Source organism: Protopterus annectens, chromosome 8.part0 (assembly GCF_019279795.1).
Source record: "Protopterus annectens isolate FY-2018-M chromosome 8.part0, PAN1.0, whole genome shotgun sequence".
Taxonomy (NCBI): domain Eukaryota; kingdom Metazoa; phylum Chordata; order Ceratodontiformes; family Protopteridae; genus Protopterus; species Protopterus annectens.
Window position 1 is genome coordinate 280,532,726 of NC_056741.1, and position 27,054 is coordinate 280,559,779.

The 27,054-nt window shown below is 41.8% G+C and overlaps 1 protein-coding gene across 1 annotated transcript in view; it reads left to right on the forward strand.

The window, feature by feature from the left end:
* The window catches only part of IQGAP3 (IQ motif containing GTPase activating protein 3), a 2,364,408-nt gene that overhangs the window by 1,629,491 nt on the left and 707,863 nt on the right, over positions 1-27,054 (forward strand). The window contains exon 26 of the mRNA XM_044079778.1: positions 16,821-17,045. Coding sequence (XP_043935713.1) covers positions 16,821-17,045 — 225 coding nt within the window. The remainder of the gene's footprint in view (positions 1-16,820; positions 17,046-27,054) is intronic.

Sequence of the window (27,054 nt, forward strand, 5' to 3'; positions counted from 1 at the left end):
GTTGGCTATTCACCAGGTGACATACGGGTTTGTACCTAACCTCCTGAGTTTGTCAACAATGCCGGAGTGGGGTATTGTGTCAAATGTCTTGGCCAGGTCAAGGTAAGCAGTATGAATGAATTTGCCCTCATCCATTGCTTTGGTGACCTTCTCAAAGAAGTCCACCAGGCTGAGTAGGCATGATCTGCCCTTGATGAAACCAAACTGGGTTGGGTCCAGTGTCTGGAGGTTTACTATATCTCTAGTGATCATCTCCATGATAATTCTTTCCATGGCTTTATATATAAGACTTATGGGTCTGTTGTTTCCAGTGTCTTTGTGCAGTGGGGATGACTGTTGGCTTTCTCCATTCATGAGGCACGAAGCCTGTTTGGAGGCTACAGTTAAATAGTAATTCCAGATGTCCTGATATGTCATGTTTCATGCTATTTAGAAGGCATCCTGGTATATTGGCTGGAGCCATTGATGGAGTACTCTTGGTCTTAGAGAGAGCATTTAGGACCTGTCCCCTAGTGATAGTAGGGGGAGTTGTATTTGATGATATTTCCTGGGGGAAGGTTAAGGGGGAGAGAGGAGTAAAACCGGAGCTGAATTTATCAGCCAGGAGGTTTTCTACATCTTCTGGCTCAGTATAGGTGGCTCCATTTACAATGAGGTTCTGAAGAAGAATGCTCTAATAGCCCAGACTCTCCTTTTGAAGACCTCTTTTTTGGGAATACTATTTCTCAAATGATGGAGTACTTTAAAATCAGACTCCTGTCAGGTTTCTGAAATTCAGAAGAGATATTATGAGCTCCTCCAGATGGAGTCCCCTGAGCTCCTTGCTGCACCCTCCTGTCTTGACTGCCATTTTAAATACCTTTTCTACTGCTTCTGTGGCCACAGACTGTCAACCTGCTGCCCCTAAGAAACATGGCAGTTTTGACAAGGTACCTGAGGACTTTAAGTTTCTCTGCAAATGTTCTTCTGCTGACCCCTCTGTGGTGGTTGTCTCTTCTGACAAACCCTCTAAGCTTTTGCCTTCTACTAAGCTGCTTTCCTCAGACAAGGACAGTAGGACCATGCAACAGCTGGGCAAGAAAGTATATACTGCTGCTAGCTTGGCCTTTTGGGCTATTAATTACCAGACCCATATGACCAAGTTATATTTTAGCCCTTCTTTCTTAGGCTTCCCAGGCTATCTCTGACCTTCCTGACTCTGAAGGGAATTCCTCAGCTATTTCTGTACTGGGCTCCACTTTTCAAGTAGCCCACAACTCTATTAAATGTAGTTATGATGCAACTAATGCCTGTTCTAGAGCTGCTGCTTTTGATTCTGTTTTGAGACTTTACCCTTGGCTTTGTCTCCAGCCTTTGCCCAATGATATTAAGGCTAAAGAGTTAGATGCTTCTCTTGATAATAAGAGCCTATTTGGTTCTGCAGCTGCTGAGCTTTTTAAGTCTCTGCAAAATATGGGAAGGCCTTTCCGGAATTGAAGCATGTTTTTGTTTCTCCTATTCCCACATTCCAAAGGAATTATCCCTGTAAATTTGCTTTTGCTTTACGACAGCCTTGCTCTCCTCCCAAAGGTAAAAAGGTTCTAGGCATGTTCCTCCTGCTAAATCTACTCAGACCCCCACTTTTCAGAAAACAACTTTTCAAGACAAACCTAGTTCCATCTGACTGTCTGTTTTCCCCTTTCCTCAGTCAGGTTCCTTTCTCTGTCCCGTCCCATTTGGCTAAGGATCACTGAAGACTCTTAGATTCTGTCCATCATCCATTAGGGATACTTCATGGTGTGAAAATTCCTTCTTTCCTTTCTGGGCATTCCTCAACCTCCTCAGGAATAGCTTCCTTTTTTTCCAGAACTACTTCAGGGTCTTTTGTATCAAGGCACCATTCAGGCTGTTCCCCCTTCCCAGGAGGGGAAGTGGTTTTATTCTAGAATGCTTTTAGTTCCCAGGAAGGAAGGCACCTGGAGACGCATTCTGGACCTGTCTCAGTTCAACACCTTTATGAAGATCCCTTTCTTCCAGATGTTATCCCTTTAGACCCTGTTTCATCATCATCTTCCCCAGGCTTTCCTAGTCTCTCGTGATCTCAAGGATGTTTATCTTCACATCCCTGTTCATCACCTTTTCAGGATATTTTTGCGTTTCTCTGTTTCTTCCTTGCATCTTCAGTTCTTTGTTTTGCCCTTTGGCCTTTCTACTGCCCTAAGGGGCTTCACCAAATGGCTCTCTCCTGTGATTACTTTTTGCAGGCTGAGAGGATTTCATATCTTTCCTTAACTGGATGACCTACACATTCAAGCTTCCTCTCCCAATACCTTGCTTCAACTCCTTCTCTGTACTATTTCTGTTGCACAGCCTGGTATTTACAATAAACATCCATAAATCAGTCCGGGTTCCTTCTCAGGAACATGTGTTTTTTGTTTGCAGGCTCCAGACTATCTCTATGCCTCCTCCCAGGGCTCTTTCTCTGATTGCCTTTTTTCAGTCACTTCTTCCTCAGATTTCAGTTACGGCCAGGGGGTTTCTCAGAGCTCTAGGATTCATGACCTCCACCATTTTTATGCTTCCTCTTGCTAGGCTCCATATGAGAAAACCGCAGTGGTTCCTAAAGTCAGTGTGGCTTCAAGATTGTTATCCTCTAGATTTTCTAGTCCTTCTTCTTCCATACTTTAAGCTCAAGCTTCAGTGGTGGATTCATCAGTTGGCTCTCAACCCAGGACTTCCTTTTTAGCCCCCAGTCCCCACTCAGGAACTTTTTTCAGATGACTCGGACACAGGGTAGGGAGCCTCTTCTAGTCCCCCTCAGGGTCAACAGTCTCTGACCCCCCCCCCCCATCAGAGGTCAGACCATGTCAATATCAAGGAGATGAGAGTGTTCCTTTTTATCCTTCAGGCCCTTCATTTTCTTTTTCTTCCAGGATCTCTCAAAATCTTTACAGAGAATACCACTGTAATGTGGTACATCAACAAGCAAGGGTTGGAGGGTACACTGTCCTACCTTCTTTGCAGGGTGGCTCTTTAAGTTTGTGATCTAGCTATCCAGTATCAAGTGGCTCTTAAGGCTGTATATATTCATTCAGAGCTGAACATGGTGGCAGACTCTCTGAGCAGGTCAGTAACGCAGGATCACGAACGGATGCTTCACAGAGATGTTTCTGTACATTATCCATCAGTGGGGTACTACTTGGGTAGATCTTTCTGCCTCTTCTTTGAATAGACAGCTTCTTCCTTTTTGTGCCAGCGACCCAAGTCCTCTGGCCCAGAAAGTGGACTATCTTTCTTGGAAGGGGGATGTTTCTCTATGCCTTCCCTCCCCTTTTTCTCATTCCGAGGATCCCACTTCGAATAGAGCAAGACTCCCCCAAAATCTTGTTGTTGAGTCCCTTTTGGGCCAAACAGCATTGGTTCCCTCCTCTTTTGCATGTACCTAAGGGCATTCATCACAGATTAGATCACACGGTGGACTTGCACAAGACAAGTGGTCTCTCATCCATCCATCCTCACTTGTCCACTCTTCAACTGACATTGTGGGTGATAGGGTTTTGAGCCCTTTTAGGGACCTTTTTTCTGAGGATGTGCTTAGAGTTCTACAGGAGGTCGGGAAACCCACTGCCAGGAAATCCTATACATTGAAATAGAAGAGATTTTCTGTCTGGTGCCTTGCTCGTAACCAGGATCCACTTTCTGTGGAGATGCCTCTGGTTCTGTTTTATTGTGTGAATTGCTCCATGGTGGGTTGGCATCTTCTGCTAAAGCTCCCCTTTCAGCTATCTCTGCTTGTCTACCATTAACTTCTCCTCTGGCCTCTAGGCTTGAGGTTAAGCAATTTCTTAAAGGCGTCCTTCATATCAGACCTCCCAGGAAGCCTATTCCACCTTCCTGGGATCTAAATTTTGTTCTTGAAAAATTGACACAGCCTGCAGCTTCAGCTTCCCTACAGCATTGTACATGGAAGACAGTTCTTTTGACCCTAACTTCAGCTGTGTCTTCTCAAAACGCTCCTCACCAATGTAAGTTTTATCCTCCTTATATTTTTACATATACACATATATATATATATATATATATATATATATATATATATTTTTTTTTTTTTCTTCTGCTTACTGTAGTTTTAGTTGAGGAGCAGTAGCTGAAGGAGTTCAAGACAAAGCGACTTCTTAGCTTGCAACCTAGAGTCAATATCCAACTTGTCCATGAGGCTAATCTCACATGCAGCTGAAGAAACGGTGAGAGCTGCGGGTTCAGGCGTAGCCATCAGGAGACACGCCTGGATGCGCTTATGTGAGTTTGCAGAGCCATTTAAGTCTTCTTTCGTCAACGCTCCATTTGACAGAACATCCCTATTTGGTCACAAAATTAGAGACTCTAGCCAGATGTGAGAAAGAAAGACTCTTTCTGCCATAGGCATATGCTTTTCCACTCCACAGCGGCCTTACTCTAGGAACCAACAGAGTGGGAGGCTAAGGTTTAACAAGTCCAAAGGGCCTTTCCAGGACTCGCGTTGCAATGACTTCTCCCGAGGCAGAGGGGGAAGTAATAACAAAAGACGCTGAGGAAGAGACAGAGGTGGCCCACAAAATAATGGTTCCAGAGACTTTCCCTGGGAATTCCTATCAGTGTTACTGAAAGGAATCCCAATTGCTATCATCTGGAGGCAATTGGGGGGCAATTATCCCTGCACTATAACATGCCTGGCAAAAAATAACGAATGACCTTTGAGTGCAAAGGATTATGACTAGAGGTTACAGTGTCCCCTTTTTTTGTCCCAATGTCCCCTTTCCTGTCCAACCAAAGGCTACAGCCAGAATCCCGGACATCCCACCTAGTCAAAGGGAGGCAGCTGCCCTAGAAATTCAAAGACTGCTCAACAAGAGAGTCGTCCAAACAGTCCCACCAGACCAAATAGGATCTGGAATTTACTCCAGATTCTTTTTAGTGCCAAAGAAAACAGGGGACTGCAGGCCAATCTTGGATCTCAGCAGGTTGAACAGATCTGTTCAACAGATCAAATTTCGGATGGTCTCTGTTCAGTCAATTCTTCCCTTTTTGGTAAAAGATGATTGGATGTGCTCTGTAGATCTTCAGGATGCATATTACCATATCAAAATGGACAAACGGTCCAGGAGATATCTGCGCTTCCAGCTGGGAGCCAGTCATTATCACTTCAGAGCACTGCCCTTTGGTCTCACTACTGCCCCCAGGGTGTTCACCAAATGCATGGCAGCAGTTGCAGCTCATATCAGACCGCAAGGATTCTGGGTGTTTCCATATCTAGATGACTGGCTAATGACACAGCTAATGTCCATAACCATTAGAATATCTGAAAATATCCCAACTAACAAACTAAAACAATGAGTGACAAGGTCACACAGAAAAAACAATCAGTAAAAACTAAAATAAATCTGCTAGGTATGACAACCCTGTGTTTCCAAATGTTAGTCAACTAGTCCACTTATGCTATGCTGATGAGGCCATAAGAAGACTGAAACAGGCATGTCCACAGTTAGTGGGGTTTGGCTTTATTGGCCTGCAGTTGTCCATAGGTTCATAGGATGATACTAGGCTATTGGCCTGGAGGACCTTATAAGCCTAGCCAAGAATTTCACACATGTTCCCTCAAAGTCAGCACCTGTTTCCCCTGTCCAGCACTGACACAGGTTGGGTCCCAGGGGTATATTTTCCATTTCCCAGCCAGTCCATGTTCCTCTTAAAGAGGGCTAGAAAGGTACTCTGCTTGACATGGAGTGGGAGTCTATTCCACATACGGGGGAGCCTTTGGGACACAAATCTGTCCTGCCAACAAGTTCTGTTAATGTCACAGACCAGGGTAAGGCCTTACATGTGGGTTGCGAGAGTGGAGTTTGTTTTACGGATATGCAGCAGCTCCATCAAGGCTGGGTCTAAAATGGCCTTGTATGCCAGATACAGGTCACCTCTGAGCAGTCTGTATGAGACTGAGTAGAGGGACAGGGCTTTTAGCCTTCTGTGTTAGGATAGGTGTTTGAGACCCTGGATTTTCCTGGTCAGGAGCCTTTGTGGTCTCCCCAGCTGCTGCATGTGCTTGGCAAGTTACATGCCGAAGAGGTCATTGTACTCGATAATGGGTCTGGTAAGGGAGGAGTACAAGGAGTACAGGGATGTTATGACCTCCTTGTTCCTGGATAAAATACCCCTATTTATTAGGTGGGCCATGTAGAAAGTCTTCCGTACAATGGAGGTAATGTGCTGGTCAAAAGTCAGCTTGCTATCAACCAGGGTGCCCAAGTCCCCCTCCTGACTGATTGCATGCTTAGTACGTTGTTATTAATGTGATAATTAGTGGGGATGACATTTTCCCCAAAGGGGATAATGATGCATTTCTTAGCATTCAGTTTGAGGCCATGCTTTGGCACCAGTCATTAGTTTGGGTAAGACCCTCTTGGAGGATGTTCACATCACTAGGGGAATTTAAGATGGCATCCAGCTTGCAGTGATCTGCATACTTGGTCAGCCACAGACCACTGGTTTTGGCTTGCACCTCAGAAAAGTATATCCCAAACAGTAGAGGCCCCAAGACCGATCCTTGCAGTATACCACTCATTACGGGTCTACTACTAGATGTGGCTTCACCTACTTTGATTGAGTGGGTTCTATCAGTGAGCCAGTTAACTACCCAACTGGTAACATATAGGTTGATGCCTAGCTGGGAGAGTTTGTCTATTATGCCCGAGTGGGGAATAGTGTCAAAGGCTTTGGCTAGGTCAAGGCTAGGCCAAGGTAGCCTCCATAACAGACTTAAAAAGGAAAAAACTTGTGGGCATTCAGAACTGCCATATAGCTGAAACGCCTGATGTCCTCAAGGGGTCATTTGCATATTTCCCATGTTACACCTAATACAGGAGGTTTTAAGGAATCACACAGTAGAAAATCTAGCTTGGCTGGGTTTTTCTTTTAGTTTTTTACTGATTGTTTTTTTTTTTCTGTGTGACCTTGTTACTTATTGTTTTAGTTTCTACAACCTGGAATAGGTATATTTAGAGATTGGAAGTGTGAGGGCTTGCTTTCACATGGGGGGGGGGGGTGCACAGAGGAGTTTTTCTCTAGAAAAAAAAGTTTATTTTGTGACTTTAGGGGTTTTGCTGTTTTGAGGATGTGACCTTCCAAGGCTTCAAACCATTTACTTTAGATTACTTTTGTGTCAACTAAACAACACACATGGTTAATCATAGTATACCTGACTGTGCAAGTGAAGTGTCATTAGCTCTGAAGAGGAGAATAGAGCAGGAATTTGTTAAAGTGCAATCAGATTCAGCAGACTTAACGAATGGTATGGTTACTGCTGGGAAACAAAACAAGATTCATCTGTTTTGATCCACAAGATTTAAATGTATTTAATACAGAGTTTTACCTATTATTTTATATATATTCTTTGGTAATAATGTCCCACTCAGTACTGCATAATTCTGGAAATGGTCTCCCCGAAGGAAATCTCCACCAATAGGGAGTCTGGTGATAATGTGTCATCATCATCACAGGCCAATTGCTCAGGAGAAAGAATTTGGAACATACCTCTCAACCTGGAAACATCAAAAATCTGGACAAGGCCAAATTGAAGAACAGACAACCAAAACATGCACCCAGACCAGAGTCCCCTGCAGCCATTCAGTGTCCTGTTACCTGGCTATTTTGCCCCCATTTACCATAAAACACTAAATGCATGCTGCTTTACTTACTTCTACATTTATTTTTTTTTTTTTTTTACATTTTACAGCACAACACAGAAGAACACTAAAAGACAAAATGGTAAAAACAAAACAATACTGTCTCACAATGAAAATAAACTTTGACATTAATTCACATTTTGAAATTCACATTCCACATCCAAAACACACCACATCCAAAAAAATGCATCTGGCCAGGTGGATTGTTTTCAAATCATTGGCCCCTGCACACACTAAGATAAGATATATGTGTTCTTTTCTTTTATACACCTTCTGACTTTATTAAATTATATTCTTTGTATAATACAACACACATGTTAGAGTTTATTTTTTTTTTTTTTGTTTTGAACATTTACCAGTAATCTGTACTGTAGGCAATGAAACAAAACAAAAACCAATAATGACAAAACTGCCCATTCAACTCATCTTTTCATAAAAGCTTCCACAAAGTCTATACAACACACCACACATGACAACTTGTATAATTTTGTAAAAGTTGCTAGAAATAATGTGCTACCATCATGCATTTTCACTTGCAGTTTTGAACCTAAGACTTCTCTAAGTACTGCATACTGCATTCACACACCACTATCACTATCCCACATCAGCAGCTGCCTGAAACTGAGACTGAAACTTAATAACCATGTGAATTAAGGAATACAACTTCAGTTCTCACTTCTCACTCACCATACCTCTGAAATGTTAGCACAAAAACTTGAGAACAGGAATGACAATAAACTGCAGGACTGTATCAACAAAACTTTCAGTGGACCCCGCCAGCCCCTGGGGAGTTTTGATAACTGGCTGGTAGCCTGACGGTGCTGACGTCATCGCGCCTACGTGATGGCGTCCACACGACATGAAAAATTTTTAAGAAAAAAATGAATGAAGCGGGTGCCATTTGGAAGGAATAGACCAGTGAGTCTGTATTGGAGTCAGATTCCTCCTCTGAAGTGGAATCCTGCTGCATTTTCAAAGGTGGAGGGGCAGAAGAAGACATGAAGAAAGGAGGCTTTAAAGATAAGATGGCTTTATAGTAACATAAATCTAGCCATTCCTTCTCATCGGACCTCTGCTGAGGAGTGGCATGTTAAATTTCTTGCTTCTTCTGTGATGGGATTATATTAGCCTGAGAAAAATCTAGCCATTCCTTCTCATGGGGGACCTCTGCTGAGGAGAGACATGTTTAGTTTCTTGCTTCCTCTTTGACGGGATGTCCACTCTAACAAAGCTCAATTGAGTGGAACCTTGTTAGACCTCAATAAGGGAGTCTGGTACCTCTTTCCTAACTAGGATCTGAGATGTGCCCTCAGGACCCCCTGAAATCATCCGTGGTTCTCCCTTCTCTTTCTCACTCACTCATTCTCTGCCTGCTTGGTAGATGTAGGAGTTAACAGCGTCATCAGATATGATGCCATACTGGCGTCAAGCAAATTCGCTGAAGAGGGCACCTCGGTGGAGCTTGGACATATGGCAGATTCTTACTTTATTTCAGCAGGTTTGTCCAAGTAAAATAGGTGTCCAAAGACTCAGCTTTCAGTTAACTTTTTTTGGGTGCGAGCGAGATGCTCGATGGTTCCAGTGTTTTGGAAAGTGTGAGGCTTTTGGGGTGTTGGCTCTGCTAAATAGGTATTAAGGGAAGCTAACCTAGTTCTGAGGGTCTTGGATACAAATTATTGGCAAATTTTACAGTTATGATAATCATGTTCTGTCCCTAAACAAAACAATGCTGAGGTCTTTGTAAGCAATCTGACTTCTACAGTTGTACTTCCCTCTCAGCTGTCATGAACAAATCTTAAAAATAACATGAAGAGAAAGGAGGCTCTGTAGTGGGGCATTTGACCAAGCCTTGGCAGTGGTAGTGGCGCAACAACATGGTATTCAGACCAATGATAGTAAAGCTCCAGTGTTCAGACTGGTGATAAGATAGCCTAAGGATTCTGTGCTCATAAATCTACTTCAGTATCCTTACACCCATGGGCTAAGGTCATATGTCTGATGTAAGAAACATAAAGAAGTTTTTTTGGCTTTGGTTCCTTGGCCAGATATCGGGTTACCCTTGCCAGTATAACCCATAACTATTGGAAATGTTGTACATTGATCTAAGGAACGACATCTGAAATCCATCAATCCGCAAACTGAAATGCATTGACCTCCCAAAGGCCAATGCATTTAAGCAATTACCTCCCCTGCCTAGTGCTGAAACCCTGGCTAAGGAGGCCCATGGTACTCTTTTATATTTTATTTTATCTCTTTAAGTAATGAAATGCATTTCTTTGATTAAAAATGAAGGGCAAGAAAAAAAGAACAGCGCAGGCACCGGCAAAGTTCTATGGACAACACTTTGAGTAGCATAGGTCTATACCTCAGTTGCCAACAGGTTTAAAGAAATGAAAATTTCAAAACCCAGGTAAAGAGGGGTTTCCCTCTTTACATCCAAGCCAAGCCTCAGTAAATAAGCAAACAGGAATACTTTCCAAATGCAGAAGTGCCTGAAGATAAGACAATGTATTGTTTAGAGTTCTGGCATTGAGGAGGGTCTCCTTAATGTAATCTAATTTTGGAACTAATATGTTAAGTTGGAATGCCCATCAACTGGACTCTGCCTAAATAAGACACTAAGAATGCAACAGAGACCTTAACTAGTATGTTGAAACCTTGGAATGAGAGGAGCAGGCCCCTCTTAGCAAACCAAGCTGGACTGTCAAGCATCTCATCCCATACTGATACCAGCTATTGAAATTATGTTAATATGTGTATATGTACATATTAATCTAGGCATCATTTGGATAAAGAAAGAATTCCATTCAAACTAGTAGCTTACCGTTATTTGTAATATGCATGGAAAGTTCTGCCATGTCTCTGCACGTCCATCTGGGTTTCCAAGTCATTCAATCCTGTGTGGATGATTGACTGTAGTCATATCTGTCAAGAGACAGAGTCCTTACAGTCTTATCTTAAGACATTTTAGAGTGATTCGAGAGGAATTGTGGTAAAGATATATGAAGCTCGCAGGGCAAATTTTAGATTTATTAGGTATTTGCACCTCTCATAAATAGAATTATTAGTGTTGAGAACAAATTCAGTACTTTTCCGTTAAACCACTACCACTTCTCGCTGGTCTGCTTTTGCCATATTTCGTCGTCTCGAGGCATCTTTATATAGCATGAAAGTTTGGAAATCAGTTGCTCAGTCATGTTATCACAAAACAAGTAATGTATTCTATAGAAAGACTTACCTTTGTATTCCGGTAAACTTCGCTTTTCTGTTAAACCCCTACCACTTCTCGCTGGCCTGCTTTTGCCATATTTTGTCGCCGCAAGGCATCTTTATAAAGTGAAATTGTGGAAATCACTTGCTCAGTCATGTAATCACAAAGCAAGTGATGTATTCTGTAGAAACTCTTACATTTCTATTCCTGTAAACTTCGCTTCTTGGATTTAGTTCTCACTGGAAATTATTATCCTTTCTGCAATTATTCCTTTGTGTTTTGCTTTCTTTTCCCATTTACTAGATCTGGGTTCTTTCTTTTTATGAATAGCATGTGGCACATTTACTTGCTGTCATTATATACAAATGTCTTAGCACATTTAGTGCTTTTACTGGTCAGACAGTATCTACCAATCTTCAGAGTGGCAGCTTTCTTTTCAGAGCACACCATCAGGTGCGCAAAGAGGAGCATATCTGGCTGAATGTGTTTTTGTGTACTTCTCACAGGTGTGTTTGAAGGCCCATCATGGTTCTCCCTGTGCTGTCAATGAAAATGGCAGACTAACCAATGAAGTGCTTACATAATATTTCTTCGTTACTTACGAAGTTGTAATAACAGATAACTGTAAAGTGAAAATGCATGTAAACACGGTAATAATCTGTCCACTGTTGCAATTTCCAATAATTTCACTTTAGTATTATCTGTTATTACAGCTTCATAAGTAATGCATCTAAAGCCGGTAGCTCTCCGTTACAGTTTTGCGCCGAGGAAATATGGGAATAGCAGATCTCCGAGAAGTGATGGGTTTTAATATTACTACCCTCTTTCTGTACTTCTGTTTATTTCATCTTTGTCACTGCTCCAGGAAATAAGCGAAACCAAACTGTCAACGCCTTGCGTCGATGAAATATGGCAAAAGCAGACCAGCGAGAAGTGGTAGGGGTTTAACGGAAAAGTACCATACATTCATTATTTGTGAGCATAAGAAAATTTGTAGACTGGTTTAGGAGTGCTAAATGTAAAAGGCTGGCAACAGAGGTGAAACCAGCAGGCTGACCTTTCATCTTGTCAGGTGCTTAGGTGTGCGGATGAGTAAAGTAAATACAGAAGATGGTGTATGCAGTTATGGTAGAATGCAGAAATATACATAAGGTTCTCCAGTGAATGGTAGTCTTTTTCCAAATGTTGTAGATTTTAAACACAAGATAGAAAAACAAGACATTGGTACTTCTAGATTTTGCAATATGCAATAGCAGACAGGAAAATATGAAAGGGTAGCTCAAGCTTTAGCAGTTTAATGGGAGGAACTTCCCAGTTTGATCTTCTATTGCTCACTGGTATAAGCAGATGACATGTTACTGGGAGTAGTTTCTAAAGACCATTTATAATAAGGGCAGGCAGCTAGAGCCACTCAGCAGAGATCAGCATGTGCTGGCTGGGTGGGCACTCACTATTCTGGGTTTGTGAAATACATTGGGAGAGTAAAAGTACATGACTTCACAAATGATACATTTGTACTTACTGACAGCAGCAGCAAAAGATGAGAGGAAGGAAATCTTACTGTCAAACTAACATAGCAGGCAACAGTCGAGTGGCTTTAAATATAAGAACAGATGGATAAGTGGAATATTTTTTTCAGTCAGTTAGTTATAGTAAAATGCTTCACAAATAGTTCTAACAACAGAAATATTGGAACAAAATCAGGTGCAATATAGTTTTTACTTTCCTGCTGTTAAGATAGTCAGAAATTTGTCATTTTTGGTTTAAATTGTATCCAAAACAGTGCTCTGAGGTGCAATTTCAGCATTAGTCCAGTTGCAGGAGACACAAAGATAAACCAGATAGACCAGCATGTGCTATAAATAACAAATTAAAAAAAATGATTGAACCAACCAGAAAACAGCTTTGCAATAATCCAAAGGTGGTTAGACACTTTGAAAATGGTAGCAAATAACTGTTATTCACAAAGTTAACTATTCAGTTTCCAAGCAGGCCCCAACACCTGGTTAAATAAAATAATTCAGTTACAGTAAAAAAAAAAAAAACTTCAAAAACAGTAAAAGCCGAAGAAATATTGGAACACAAAAGTACAGTACAGGTTTTACTTTTCTGGTATAATGATACTCAGAAATATCTTTCTCTGATGTTTAAAATATATCCAAAGCAGTTCTATGAGGGTTCAGCATTAGAAATGGTAGTGTTTTTCTTTCATAAAATAATTTGTGAGTATGGCTTAATGCCCAAAGTTGCCAGACTAATAATAGTACCCAGCCAGCTGAGAAGATACATTTTTGAGAAACTACATAAATGTCACCTGCAAATAATTGAATACAAAGCAAGGGCAAAAAAGAAAATGTACTGGCCAAAGATGCCAACTCATAGAACAATTGGTACAGAATCATACCATATACAATGTGTACCATATAATCAAGGGCAGGTGTTGCTAGTGTGCCCAGCACCAATTCATCTGTGAAGAAGAATGGCACTGATTTATTCCATTTTACAGCCACCTCTCGTGTAGACTATTATTCCAGTCTTTGAAAGAGTCAAACTGAGAGACAGCAGGAATGATTAGTACATTTATTGTTCTTGAAACAGGGAATAGCTGATGCATTTGACAGTGATCTGCAGTATAAAAGTTTGGACTTCAAAAGATTTGCTCATGTTTGGGAATTCAGACATAGTATGTTCATTCCATACAGTCTGTAGTGTACTAGACAAGTGGCAAGAATTATCCAAACAGTGAAGAATCACATGGTTGATAACTGTAGCAGAAACTGAGGGCTGTCATTTTGCAGATGTGAAATGGAGAAATATTACTTTGCAAGGGTCTGTCACAAGCTCAATTGTTAACAGACAGAATGTAGATCAGCAGATTAGCCTCTTCTGTTTTACTGACACCTGAAAAGCAATACACTGTAAAGGAAGTCCTGGAACAGTGAGATAATACTATTGTGTTATAAACTGCAGAAGACTACCAGATTTACAGACCAGAGATAACAGTAAAATGCAACAAAAAAAGAAAAGAACATTTTGCAGCCGTGAAGGTGATATTGGTCAAGCAGCCAAATTAAGTTCATGTGTTGTTATAATGGGGAATATGGAAATCCAAACAGGAAGGTATGGTAATAATTACAGATATTTGAACAGTGCAACTGTATCAAAAAATGAAAAAGTGCAATTATAAGTGTCACAAGAAATCAAGACTGTGACAACTATGATAAGAGTTTCAGAGAGACTCCTCAGCCTGCGTCTGCAAATAAAACTATAGAGCAGCAAGAACTGTCTCATGTAAGATCAGACATTCATGCAGAATAGGCTTATTGATCTAGATTTGGAGGACCTCTGAAAATAAACCTGACATGTATGGGCAGTTTGAAAGCTGGTCATAATACTTAGAAAACAGCATCCTTATTTTTAAAATAGTCTTTGAATATGAAACGTTAGATATTGTTTTAATGTAAGAAGCACATGCCATATTTTAACATAAAGCTAAGGTTACTTTAACATGATCAATGTAATGCATGCTGTCTCTTAAAATGTATGTATGTAAATACAATTTTTATCAGCAAAGATTGAAAATAGAAAGTAAATTTCTAAACATCAAAGGAAAAAGAACAAACTCTCAGAGGTGACACCACAAATAACTGGCAAGTCTCATTATAAAACCCCCTACAAATAAAAATGCACACACAAATTTGTTTTTGCAGGGGGTCAAGCACCCCTGCTCCCCCATAACCCCCAGACGTAAATATACCAATTCCAGGGACACACTAATTCAAATAAGAAATAAATCCCCCTAAACAAAGCAAACTCTATGATCTCACAGTAAGGAAGAAATGACAATACAGCCCTATCTTCCACCATTGCACCCTATAATATATTTGCCCTAATCCCAATAGTAAATTGGAAAATACCACCCAAGCACAGCACACTTGCAGGGAAATAACCTGACAAAACTCCACGTAAACATCTATGTACTCCAACTGACTTTATTCCTGTTCTCACAAATGTACACTCACTCAAACCTGCAGCTAAATATTTCTTGTAGCACTACAGGTCATTCAACCTTGAGTATTTAACCTTCTTAATTACACCTGTAAATGTGTATAACTAGGAAAAAGAACATTTATAGCTCTAAATGTTCCCACCTACAAGCAGGGAATTTGTATGTTATGGCCCATTTTTAACTGAAAAAAGATTTCACAAAGTCTAAAAGCTCATCCCACATTGTCTGTGTTGTTTAAAGACCACCCTGACAAACACATATGTGTGACTTTAGGTTATTGAAAGTGATGCAGCTAAGGTTGAAAGGAGATATACAGGGTATTAGAAAATAAGGTATTCAGATGTATAAAGGATAACAATATGAGGTAATAGAGGCTGTGGGCAGTATTCAAAGGAAAGCTGACTAAAGCAGATTAGAACTGTGATGTTTTTGAAAGCTACTGTATGTACTATATACTATGTTCTTCATCAGGAACTATGATTGTATTAACATTACTTTGTGGAGCTTTTCTCCCCGGGCCTCTGCTGAAAATGGACCTGCGTCCAGTCAGAATTTCCCGGTCAACAAATGTAAATAAATAAATACATTTTGATATCGGGCATAAGTATTTATGGATATGTTTTTGGAAAAGTATTTTGTAGGAAGAAGATAAAGTTGAAAGGGATTACTTCCTCACATTAGACATTTGTTAATGAATGATTTGGAAAGGAAATCATGTTGAATTGGTTGACTGGGCCGTTCTCTGTCAGTCATTTTATCTGTGTCCATGCTAAAGAAATTGGATAGAGACAGCTGGAGATGAGATTCAGTGGCACTGAAAATACCAGCCTTAAATTATATAGATTATGTAATTTTAGGTATGAAGAAATATTAATTATGTAGTAGATTTAATAGAAAAGGTACTTAAGAGATGGTGCTAAAGCTAAATTTTATTCACACATGTATGTATGTATATATATATATATATATATATATATATATATATATACATACATACATACATATATATATATATACACATACATACATACACGCACGCACACACACACTTGAAAAAGGGCTGAGAAGGTCCTATTCCTTTATCCGGTAAACAACTTAAAAACTGTTTTTCATCTACATTAGTTACCACCAGCCCAGACAGATGCAACTTAATTTCAATGTTTTCACCTGAAGAACTACACCTCACGGAGTGCTGTTACTGGAACAGGAATCGAGTAATCTGGAGGGGGGGGGTTGAACTCTGTCTTCTCATATTTACTGTAACACAGGAGACTGCTACTTGCTTAAGTCACCAAGAACACAAAGCTAAGATACCAATGAAGATGTAGGATTGTCTGGAATTCAACTTAAATGTATTTTTCTTCCTTTAGATATTGTTCTGCCTTTGTAAATGTCCTGTATTTAACTTTTGTATCCTAATTTTTCCTTGCATGGAAAAGAGCTACAACTTATGGCTGGGGTTCTCTATTCAGTAGACTTCTTTTGTATGGGGCATGTTTGCCACTTTTCTTCTTTTATATGGCATTAGAAGAGTTTATAGTTTATATTTAAATCATTGTGTGTGTCGAGATCTCCCTGTTCTTGTTAATTATGAAGTAAGTAGGTTATATTAGTATGAGAGATCCTAAACTGCTATATTAGGAAATACTTTCATGTCATCATGCTTAATTTCACCTATAAATTGTGGGTGAGTAGAGTATGTGTTGTGATGGTGAGGTATATAACTTTCTTTCATTTTTTCATGCAAAAAATCTGGTTATTTACTTCTGTTTTCAATGAGAAGTTTTTAGACTTGAGAGTAAGACATGGGGTAATCTGTGATGGACATACTTTATTTATTTATTTATTTATTTTATTTTATATATTTTTTTTTACTAAGTATGATTTCTTGCAATTGTTTCAGATTAAAAGTTGACCGACTTGATGAGATCATCAAAGGAAATCCAACTGTTGTAAGACTAGTGCTGAGCTTTTATCGCAATGCCCGTGGACAAAATGCACTGCGTGAAATCCTAGAGCCAGTGGTAAAAGAAGTCTTGCAGGATAAGTTACTTTGTATTAAAACAGATCCAGTTGACATCTATAAAACCTGGATCAATCAGATGGAATCCCAGACTGGACAGAAAAGGTAATGTATAAAAATATTTGTATTACTGAGGTTTATATTTTAGTGTCATCATGATTTATATAGTACGCTATAAGATTTCTTACAGAATTTTATCACATTAGGTTCATGAATTATGAATTATGTCTATTTATTTATTCCTGTTTCTCCTGACTTAAAACTGTATTCAGAATTGTACTTTTTTTCAATACTGATTATCATTTGAAGATGATGTCCTTCATTCAGTTTTTGCAGTGTTCATTAAAATAGGGATCTCCTGCCACGGGTGGCCTGAAGTCCGTCCAGTACACCAAAGCCTTTAGGTTGCTTTAAGGTATGCTGTATGTCACACACACGCTCCTCGTGTAGAGTAGGGCATAAAGGTGATGTCGAGACAGACAACCCTCAGAACTTCTTTGCCACCACTCCAAATGCCATCTCTTGATCATTGGACATGAATGGCCATTCTGTTGTTGGCTTGCCAAGCCATTGCAGATAAGTGCCCCATTGAGATTTTGTTTTACTTGTCTTCCTTTTATTGCATTGCTGCTTGTGGGGTTTCATGTTACCCAATAAGGGTAAATGCCAGTGTAGCAGACAGATTCCCCATAAAGTGGCACCATATCATGTTAAAAGTCATGTCAAATTTGTAAAAGTCTTGTCAAACTTATAATTTTGTGTAAAGTTTATCAAGATAAACATGTAATGTATTCACTGTATACTTATATCTACTAATTTTGCTTACAAGTCTTTGTGTAAAATGTTATCACAGTTAAACTAGCAATTGCTTGTAAGTCTTGTAATTTTTGAAAATTGTGGAGCTTTTCTCCTCGGGCCTATTCTGAAAACAGGTCTTGTGACCCGGTCTGGCTATCCCAGTTATCAAATGTCAAATAAATAAATTAAATAATAAATTACGCCACAAGCAGTGTCTGTTTTGCTTTGGCGCTTCTCATGACCATACGTCCTGCTATATTTGTCAGGCCTTTGTTCCCAAGACCCTTCATAGCAGACTTTCTTCTTTGGCACTTTATTTTGAAACCAGTGTCTTAACCTTTTTGCTAAGGATATGATGGAGGGAGCTCTGAGGGACAGCTGTCTGAGAAGAAGACGACCAAGAAATCTAGGCAGAAATCTTCTGCTGTTCAGCCTCCACTGGACGTCTCTCCTAGGGTGAGTGAATGTCTGGAGGTTCACCTAGCTTTATTGTTGGACTCCTCTGCCATGACCGGGTTGGAGGCCAGGGAGGATACGACTTTAAGCACATCTGTGGAGGCATTGCAGATGTACTCTCTGGATGTTCAGGAGGAACCGCAGCTGATTATCTCTGAGGAGCCTATGGGATTCCTCAAATCTTAGTCAGAGAAGACGTCCCTATTACTATATTGAATGCCATCCTGGTTTGAAGCCTTCTATTCTTTTAGGGGGACATCCCTTTGAAGAAAAAGCAGAAGACTAAATCTATTTCTTCTGCCCCAGTGATCCACAGAATGATTGGTATTCCTTTACTTAGGGCTTGTTTAGTGCTTTGATGACTTTAAAACCTCCTCAGGGAGTTTCTCTTCCAACCCAACCCCCACCCCCGTAAAAGACCCAGAGAACAGGATTCCTCTGAGGAGGTAGAATCGATGAGGAATCCCTTGCTTACTCCTCTCATATTCCCTTTCCCTTGGATTATGGATCAGAAGAATAGGAATCTACTGGGCCTGATAATCCCTTTGAAGAGATTTCTTTTGGGGACAGTATCTCTAAGATGATGGAATTCTTTAAATGGGGTTGTGCTCAGTTTTCTGAGATACAAAAAAGGTATTATGAGTTGCTGCAGATGGATTCACCAAGACTTTCTGCTGTTCCTCCTGTTTTGGCTGCCTTGTTGGATGCATTTTCTAATGCTTATAAAGCTCCAGACTCTCAGCCTCATGCCCCCAAGAAGCCTGGTAGATTCTATAGGGTGCTTGAGGACTGTAAATACTTGTATAAGTGTGCTTCTGCTGACCCCTTGATGGTGTCTGTAGCTTCTGACAAACTATTTCAGTTCTTCCTTCTCCTAAGTTAATGCCCTCTGATAAAAATAGCAGAACCATGGAAAAGCTAGGCAGGAAAGTTTATACTTCTGCTACCTTGGCTTTTAGGGCTGTTAATTATCAGACCCATATGTCCAGGTACTAGTTGGCTGTTCTATCCCAGGCCTGTCAGGTTACTACTGATCTTCCAGACTCTGATGGTAATACTTCTGCTCTTTCTCTGTTAGGGACTTCTTCCCATATAGCTCATCATTCCATCAGGTGTAGTTATGATGCTGCAGATTCATCCTTGCGTATCCAAACCTTTATGTACAGCTTCCTTCTTTCATCTATAACACTCCACCCTTAGGGACTATCCTCAACTGTCTTATTACTCAGTTCTTTCACTGCACTCTGTCAGCAGCCCCATCACTATCTTACAAGCACATTATACCTCTTAATACTAATACCTATCCATACCTTTACATACAGCTTCCTTCCTTCATCTATGATATCTTCACCTACTTACCTTCTTCATGTACAATCTCCTTCATTCATCTACAGTGTCTCTCATTACAAATACAGTACTCTTCTCTCTATCTTTCTGTCTCCTGCTAAACTTAACAGAATTCCAACAACATACCTACATCACAAACCTACATCTATAACAGCTGCACAAACCCAATCTTTTACTAGCTACTCTGAGATATCCCGCAAGCCTGTATGTTATAAACATACTTCTACACACCAAAGTAAAAATCCTTCCTCTGCATAACAACTATCACAACCACTCACCTTTGAACTGCCATCACAGATTGAAAAGAAAGCAACTATCCATTATTTATCCACACAAATATTCGAACTTACCCCATTGTGGAGATATCCATCCCAACCCAGGTCCCACCTCTTCCCCTTTAAACCCCCCTAGCTCTTCCTATAACTCATTAAATATTACAGCTCTCGACCTCCAAAGTGTTAGAAACAAAATCCCAGAATTCCATGCCTGGATATCTTACAACAAAGCAGATATAATAGCTGCTACCGAAACCTGGTTAAAACCCTACGTAAAAGACTTTGAATTCCTCCCCTAGGCTATGCTTGTTTAAGATCACATAGACCCCATAAAAAAGAGGAGGTGTCACACTACTCTTTTCAAATACCTTTACTGTAGTCCCCTATACTAACTTCATTCCACAATTTTCTGCAGCTAAAATTATAATATTCCTAAAAATGAATAAATGTAAGAATCTCTGCATCATACCTCTATACATACCCCCAGGTAATAACATTCCTCTGTTAGAATAAATTCTTGCCTGGACATCAAACAATATAAAAAAAAATGAAACAATTATCCTGGGTGATGTAAACATTAATTGGTTAGATCTGTCCTACAACCAACCCTCATCCAATATCAGCCTGTTTAACTGTACTGTGGTAATTACCAATACAACTAGACCCAAAAAAAACAGACCGTGGTTCCATCATTGATTGGATTCTGGTCTTCAACCCAAATAAAATCTCGTCTGCAGGTACACTGCCTTACAGTATCCATGACCACCTGCCTGCCTATATACTACATAAAACCACTCCAACACTAAATCAACACCAATATAAACAAACAAGAAATCTAACCAATTTTAACCCAACAATCCTTAATGAAACTTTGAAAAACATCATTTGGAATATACTAAAACTTCTTCCCCTTGATGAAGCTATTGAGTTCTTCAACTCAGTTTTTCTCAAGACACTAAAACTAGCCCCACACTGACAAAAGAGTAAAAACTAACCATGTCATCTGGCTTATTAGATCCACCAAGCAACTCGTGACTGCTAGGGGACAAATCATGAAAACTATGGCAAAAAATAAAAATCCTTCTGATCTCTTACAGTTTAGGCAACTCCATAATCAAGTAAAGTGCCTAGTCATTAAAGACAAAAAAGAGCACTACCATATTCTTCAAAATAACTATAAACAAAGCCCAAAGAAATTTTGGAACTCCATTACAACTCTGCTAAACCCAGGTTCAAAGAGCAACCCCTGTCCAAATCCAAACAAAAGACCTTTTGAAATAGCCACTCTCTTCAAATCATTTTGGCAACATAGGTTCATAGGTTCATACTAGGCTATCTGCCCTAGGGCATTTATAAGCCTAGCCAGAGTATGTTTGGCTTTAGCCACCCATTTTAAATTAATTTTGTAATGCCCTTTTTCGAGGTTAGTATACTGTACCTCTGTCTAACAGTGACACAGAAGTGATACACCCGGGGTAAACCTATGAACTCCCATCCACTCAACAAGACTCCTCTTGAAGAGAATCAGTGAGGGACTCTGCCTAACCTGGACTTGGATTTTATTCCATAGTGAAGGGAGCCTCTGGGTTATGAATCTGTCCCTCCAGCATGTCCTATTTATTTCAGTGCTGAGGTTCAAGTCTCTCGAGCGTGTAGCTCGATGGGGTTTGGATTTTTTGAGGTGCAGCATGTCCCTTAATTCCGGGTTGGACATGGCCTTATACATCAGGCACAGGTCACCTCTGAGCAGACGGTATGCCACTGAGTAGAGCTGGAGTTTCTTTAACTGGGCAGCATATGGCATCTGTTTGAGCCCTTTGATCCTCTTGGTGAGGTACTTTTGGGGGTCTTTCCAGTTGCTGCAGATGTTTGGTAAGGTACATCCCAAAAGGGGCATTGTACTCGATTATGGGCCAGATGAGGGATGAGCAAAGAGGCACGATGACCTCCCCTAATCTAGATGTGAATCCCTTCATGATTAGTGGGCTTTATAAAATGTTTTTCTAACCACTTTGGCCACGTGGTTGTCAAATGAGAGATTGCTATCAACTTGGGTCCCCAGGTCCCTAATTACTTCTTCTGTACTTAATGGATTACCACCTATGTGTTAATTTGTGGGCACTTTGTTTTTGCCAAAGGGGATGACTATACACTTTTTGGCGTTTAGCTTGAGGCCATGGCTCTGGCACCAGTTGTCTGTTTCTATGAGGCCCTTTTGGAGGATACTTGTGTCGGCTGAAGAGTCGATTATGGCGCCCAGTTTGCAGTCATCTGCGAACTTGGTCAGCCACAGTCCTTCCGTGTTGGCCTGTACCTCGAAATATATACCAAACAAGAGAGGTCCCAGGACTGAGCCTTGTGGGGCGCCACTTGTAACTGGTTTGGAGTCTGACATGGCTCCAGCTATTCTAACCATGTGGGTTCTGTCCTTGAGCCAGTTTGCAACCCATCTAGTGACATAGGGGTTTATATTTAAGCTGGTGAGCTTATCTATAATGCCCGAGTGGGGTATTGTATCGAAGGCTTTTGCGAGGTCCAGATAGGCTGTGTGGACCACCTTCCCTTCGTCAATGGCCTTGGTGACTGTTTCAAAGAAGTCAACCAGGTTTAATAGGCAGGATCTGCCCTTAACAAAGCCGAACTGGGTAGGATCCAGTGTCTGTAGGTTGTTCCATAGCATTTGAGTTTATGAATTCTAGGAACCTTTGGGCAAGGGTGTTGGAGCTAGAGTAATGCTCCCAATCTATGTTTGGGTAGTTGAAGTCGCCCAATATAATGGTGTTTGGAGAGACCTTCATATTTTCCAGTGTTCTCAGGAAGGCCGAGTGGGGTTCCTGGGTTTGGGAGGGTGGTCTGTAGCAGGCTATAAACTGGAAGGCAGTTTTACCCACTGTTAGTTGCACGGATAGTCTCTGATGCTTACGTGCTTTGCCACCAACCTGGAGGTGTGGGTATCTTTGATGAATATCGATACTCCCCTCCTTTTGTGGATTCGGTCCAAGTTTTGGGGCCGAAAAGCATGGTATGACGTATAACCTGGTAGTGCTGGGGTGCTCTCGTGAGTCCTGAACCAGGTTTCTGTTACTGCACAGATATTGATGTTCTCCATGCTAAGGAGAGTTTCGAGTGTGTGCATCTTGAGGTTTAGACTTCTGGCGTTGAGTAGCATTACTCTTAGTTTCTTATCCCTTGTGATACCTATGGAGGTGGGTTTGTCTTTTGAGCCTTGCCTAAAAAAGGCACTATGGGGGTAGCAAGAGCCTTTGCCAATATCTGAAAGCCCAGGGGTGACAGGTGCAAGCCTTCCCTAGCACGGCATCGTGGCTTGTCGTGCATATCATCCCAAGCTGACAGGCATTGGATCCCCTTTGAATGACACCAATACTTAAGCCAATTGTTGAAATTGATCATCTTGTCTCACCACCAAGAGGGAACTTCTCAGGAGAGTCTAAGTCCTCCCTCAAGCAGGGTCTCGGATGATGGACCGCTTGGGAAGCGGATGTTTAGTTCAGCGACCTTCAAGGGGCTGACTAGGTTCACACTGTCTTAGGATGCAGCGAGATCTATTAAAGAATAGCTGCATCCGAGTCCATGTCGGAGGAGGACAGGTTCTGCACTCCACCCGATGGCCACTCTTAGGTCAGTTTACCTCGTGCGGTACTCTCCCATGCTACGGAAGGCCCTGAGCTAAGGGCAGGTCTGTCATTAGCCAGGCCTGGCTCCGTGATTTTTGGCCTTCAACGCTTTGCGAACCTTTGATGGTTCTGCTCTTTTGGCAACGTTGCGATGCTTGACCCAGAGCGAAAGACGTAGGCGTCTTTGGCTCCGCTTCTCTGCCCCCAGACCTATTCTAGGAACCAAAAGGGTCAGGAGATGTGGTTCCGAGTCGCAGCAGTCCCAGTGCTCCGGACAACCTCCTTCCGTGGCAGAGGAGGACAGGGAGGCGCCCTAGAGGCAGAGGGGCTCCCAGAACTTGGCAGGAACCTTCTCTCCCGGCAGCACCCTGGTTGGACTGCTCACTCTGGAGGCAGTCGGGGTGTCTGGGGCTACGCATGGGAGTCCATAACATCAGACCGCTGGGTTCCCAAATCATATCCAGAGGATATCGATCCCTTTCCTTCACCTTCCAAGTTGGAGTCCTCCCAGGATCCCACCCGGTCAGGAGGCCTTTGCGAAATTGGCCATCTGCTAAAGAAAAGAGCCATCCAGCCCTGCCCCTAACCAGATCGGCGGCTTCTAATTCTTTTAGTGCCAAAAGGCCGGGGAACTAAGCAATCCTAGTACTTATTGAAATGGCAGCCCAAAGAAAATTCAATGGTCACTCTGCAATCTATTTCCCCTTCTGGAGAAATCATGGATGTGCTATAGACCTCAAAGGGGTACTACCACATCCCGATGGACAGGCGCTCCAGGAGGTTTCTCGCTTCCTGGGAGCCAGTCACTACCAGTTCTCCTTCCCTTTGGTCTCACCACAGCAGGTGTTCACCAAAGTCTTAGCATGGTAGCGCCCACCTGAGGCTCAGGGGTGCAGGTCTTTCCCACTGCAGACGGTTACCCAACAAGGCATCTAATTTCATTGGGACTCCTTTCTCCATCTTGCTCCTTTCTGGGCTATAAATAAAAAATCAACCACAGCTCTTAGATTTTATAGGGGCCAGGCTAGACACAAGGAGTTTAAGCCTTCCTCACTGCGGACAGAGTTCAAATCTGCAGCTCCAGTGGGCCATTCTCCATAAGTTTGCAGAGTTGGTCCTGAGGGCTCTAGGGTCCATGGCATCTGCAAGCACTTCTTCCTCTTGCCAGGCTCAATATCATTCTACAGTGGACTCTTAGTACAGTGGTCATACCTTGCTCTCCCCATGCATCATCCTTCGATCAGCAAGGCTTGCATCTTGTGGTGGCTCCACTCCCCGGATCTCCACAGGGCCCATTTTGTGCTTCTCCTCTCGCCACGGTGACCACGGGCCTCGCCTGGTGGGGGCATTTGGCGGACCGTCCAAGGCACGTGGACGATTCAGAGACCTTACTGCATATCAATGTTCTAGAGATGAGAGCAGTGCTCTTATGCTAGCACTTCAGGACTTTCTTCCCTTGGGAACAATTGCGATTCAATCGGACAACATGTCTGTTGTCTGGTACATCAACAAGCAAGGGGAACAGGTCTTACCCTCTTTGTAAGCCATGAGAGTTTGGGAATGGGCAATCTCCACCAACCCTTTACAACGCAATTCCGGGTCGGTCGAACATCCTAGCGGACAAGCTCAGTCGCACCATTCTGACCCCTAAGTGGTCTCTCAATTGTCAAGTAGAACGCATATCGCACGTGGGGAACTCCTTCATGCGATCTTTTGCTCTCCCTCAAACACCAAGTGCAAGTTTTTCGCTCTGATACCTCCTCCGGAGGTTCCCAAGAGCAGCTCTGGTGCATGCTTGGCCACCGGTCTTCTGATCTTATCCACCCTTGCCTCTGATTCAAGTTCTTCAGAAAGCCTCTCGGTGGGTTGCAGAATGATTCTCATTGCTCTTTTGGCCTCGACAGATCTGGTTCCCCTTCCTAAGGTCTCACTCGTGAATCCTCCTTGGATTCTAGATCCCATTCGGATCTGATATCCCATCCATCCTGCATCCTCCTCGAACCTGGACAACCTGAAGCTGACCGCTTGGCTGCTCCAGTTCCACTCTTGATCAGGACTCGGTATTTCGTCACCTGTTAAGGCTATTCTGGTGGCAGCTCATAAACCATCCACTAGAAAGTTTCTGCAAGTGGAAAGTTTTCTTTTGGGCGGACAAGGCCTGAATCCTTCACGGTTCCTCTCCCTTAGTGCTTGACTTTCTAACCACTCTTTTATGATGGTGCCAGCAGTTCCACAGTCAAAGTACAACTGGCAATTTTCATTATCACATTGGTCATGACTCTAATCCTCTTATGTCAGCCAAATTGTGTAAAATTTTTCTTAAAGGTACTTTCTTCTCAGGCCCCTGAAAACAAGCGGTTCCTCCTTGGGACCTTTCTTTGGTTCTCAGGCCTTGACCCTTCGCCAGCGGCTAGTGGATCTCAAATTCTTGTCTTACAAGACAGCCTTTTGGTAGCCATTACATCACCAAGAGAGTTTCTGACTTCAAGCTTATCAGCTAAACCTCCTTACTTGGTATTTCATCCGGACCGTGTACCTCAGGACCAACCTCCTTTCTTCCTAAATGCTTCTGAAGCAAACATCAATCAATCCATTAACCTCCCTGTTTCTTCCTAAATATGAAAACAAAGGTGAATATAAGCTTCACTCTAGATGTTCACAGGCAACTTAGATTTTATCTAAACAGGACAGCTGGTCATAGGCAATCCGACCAGTTGTTTATTTCCTTTGCAAAATTAATTTGGGCAAGCCAATTTCTAAAGTTTCTCTGTCCCTGGATTTCACAGTGCATCTTATTGGCTTATCAAGCAAGGCCCGAGGTGTTATGCCCATTCAACCCGGTCAGTATCTACCTCGCAGCCTTCAAGGCTAGGATTCCTCTAGATGATATTTGTGCAGCAGCCACTGGGCTTCATCTCATACTTTATTTCCACTATAAGTTGGATCTTGCATCTAGGGTAGAGCATCCTTTGGCTCATGCGGAATATCCTTCCATGATGGCCCAAGATTCAGGTAGCTGGGGACTCTGTCCCACAGGTTGCAGACAAATGAATATCCTACTTCAGATTTAGAAGTTATGTACTCACCATACGTCCATCTGAGTAGGTGTATTCATTTGTCTGCAACCCCCCCCTATCCCCTGGCCTTTCAGTTTCCTGCATATTCTGTTACCCTTTTCAGGTGTTGTTGCTTTGGCAAACTCGATCTGAGGTCATGAGGGTAGAGCAGGGCATTATGGGTGAGGGGAGGAGCTGAGAGCTTGGATCCATAGCTGGAAAACCATGCCGGTTCGGATCCGATATCGGATCCATAACCCACAGGTTGCAGACAAATGAATCACCACTCGTGGACTTATGGTGAGACATAACCTCTTAATTAAACATAACTGAGCCTGAAAGCACTGCTTCATATTTATACTAATCTACTGACCTTTCCTGAAACTAACTGCAATACTAAAACTGTACCTGCAAACCAGTCTTCACAAAACACCACTACTCCCTCTCTGCATAGCTTTTCTTTCTCCCCTATAGCTACTATAACAAAACTATTCCTCAAGCATATCCTATATGCCTAAAGTCAGCTAGTCCATTGCTTATATCAGCA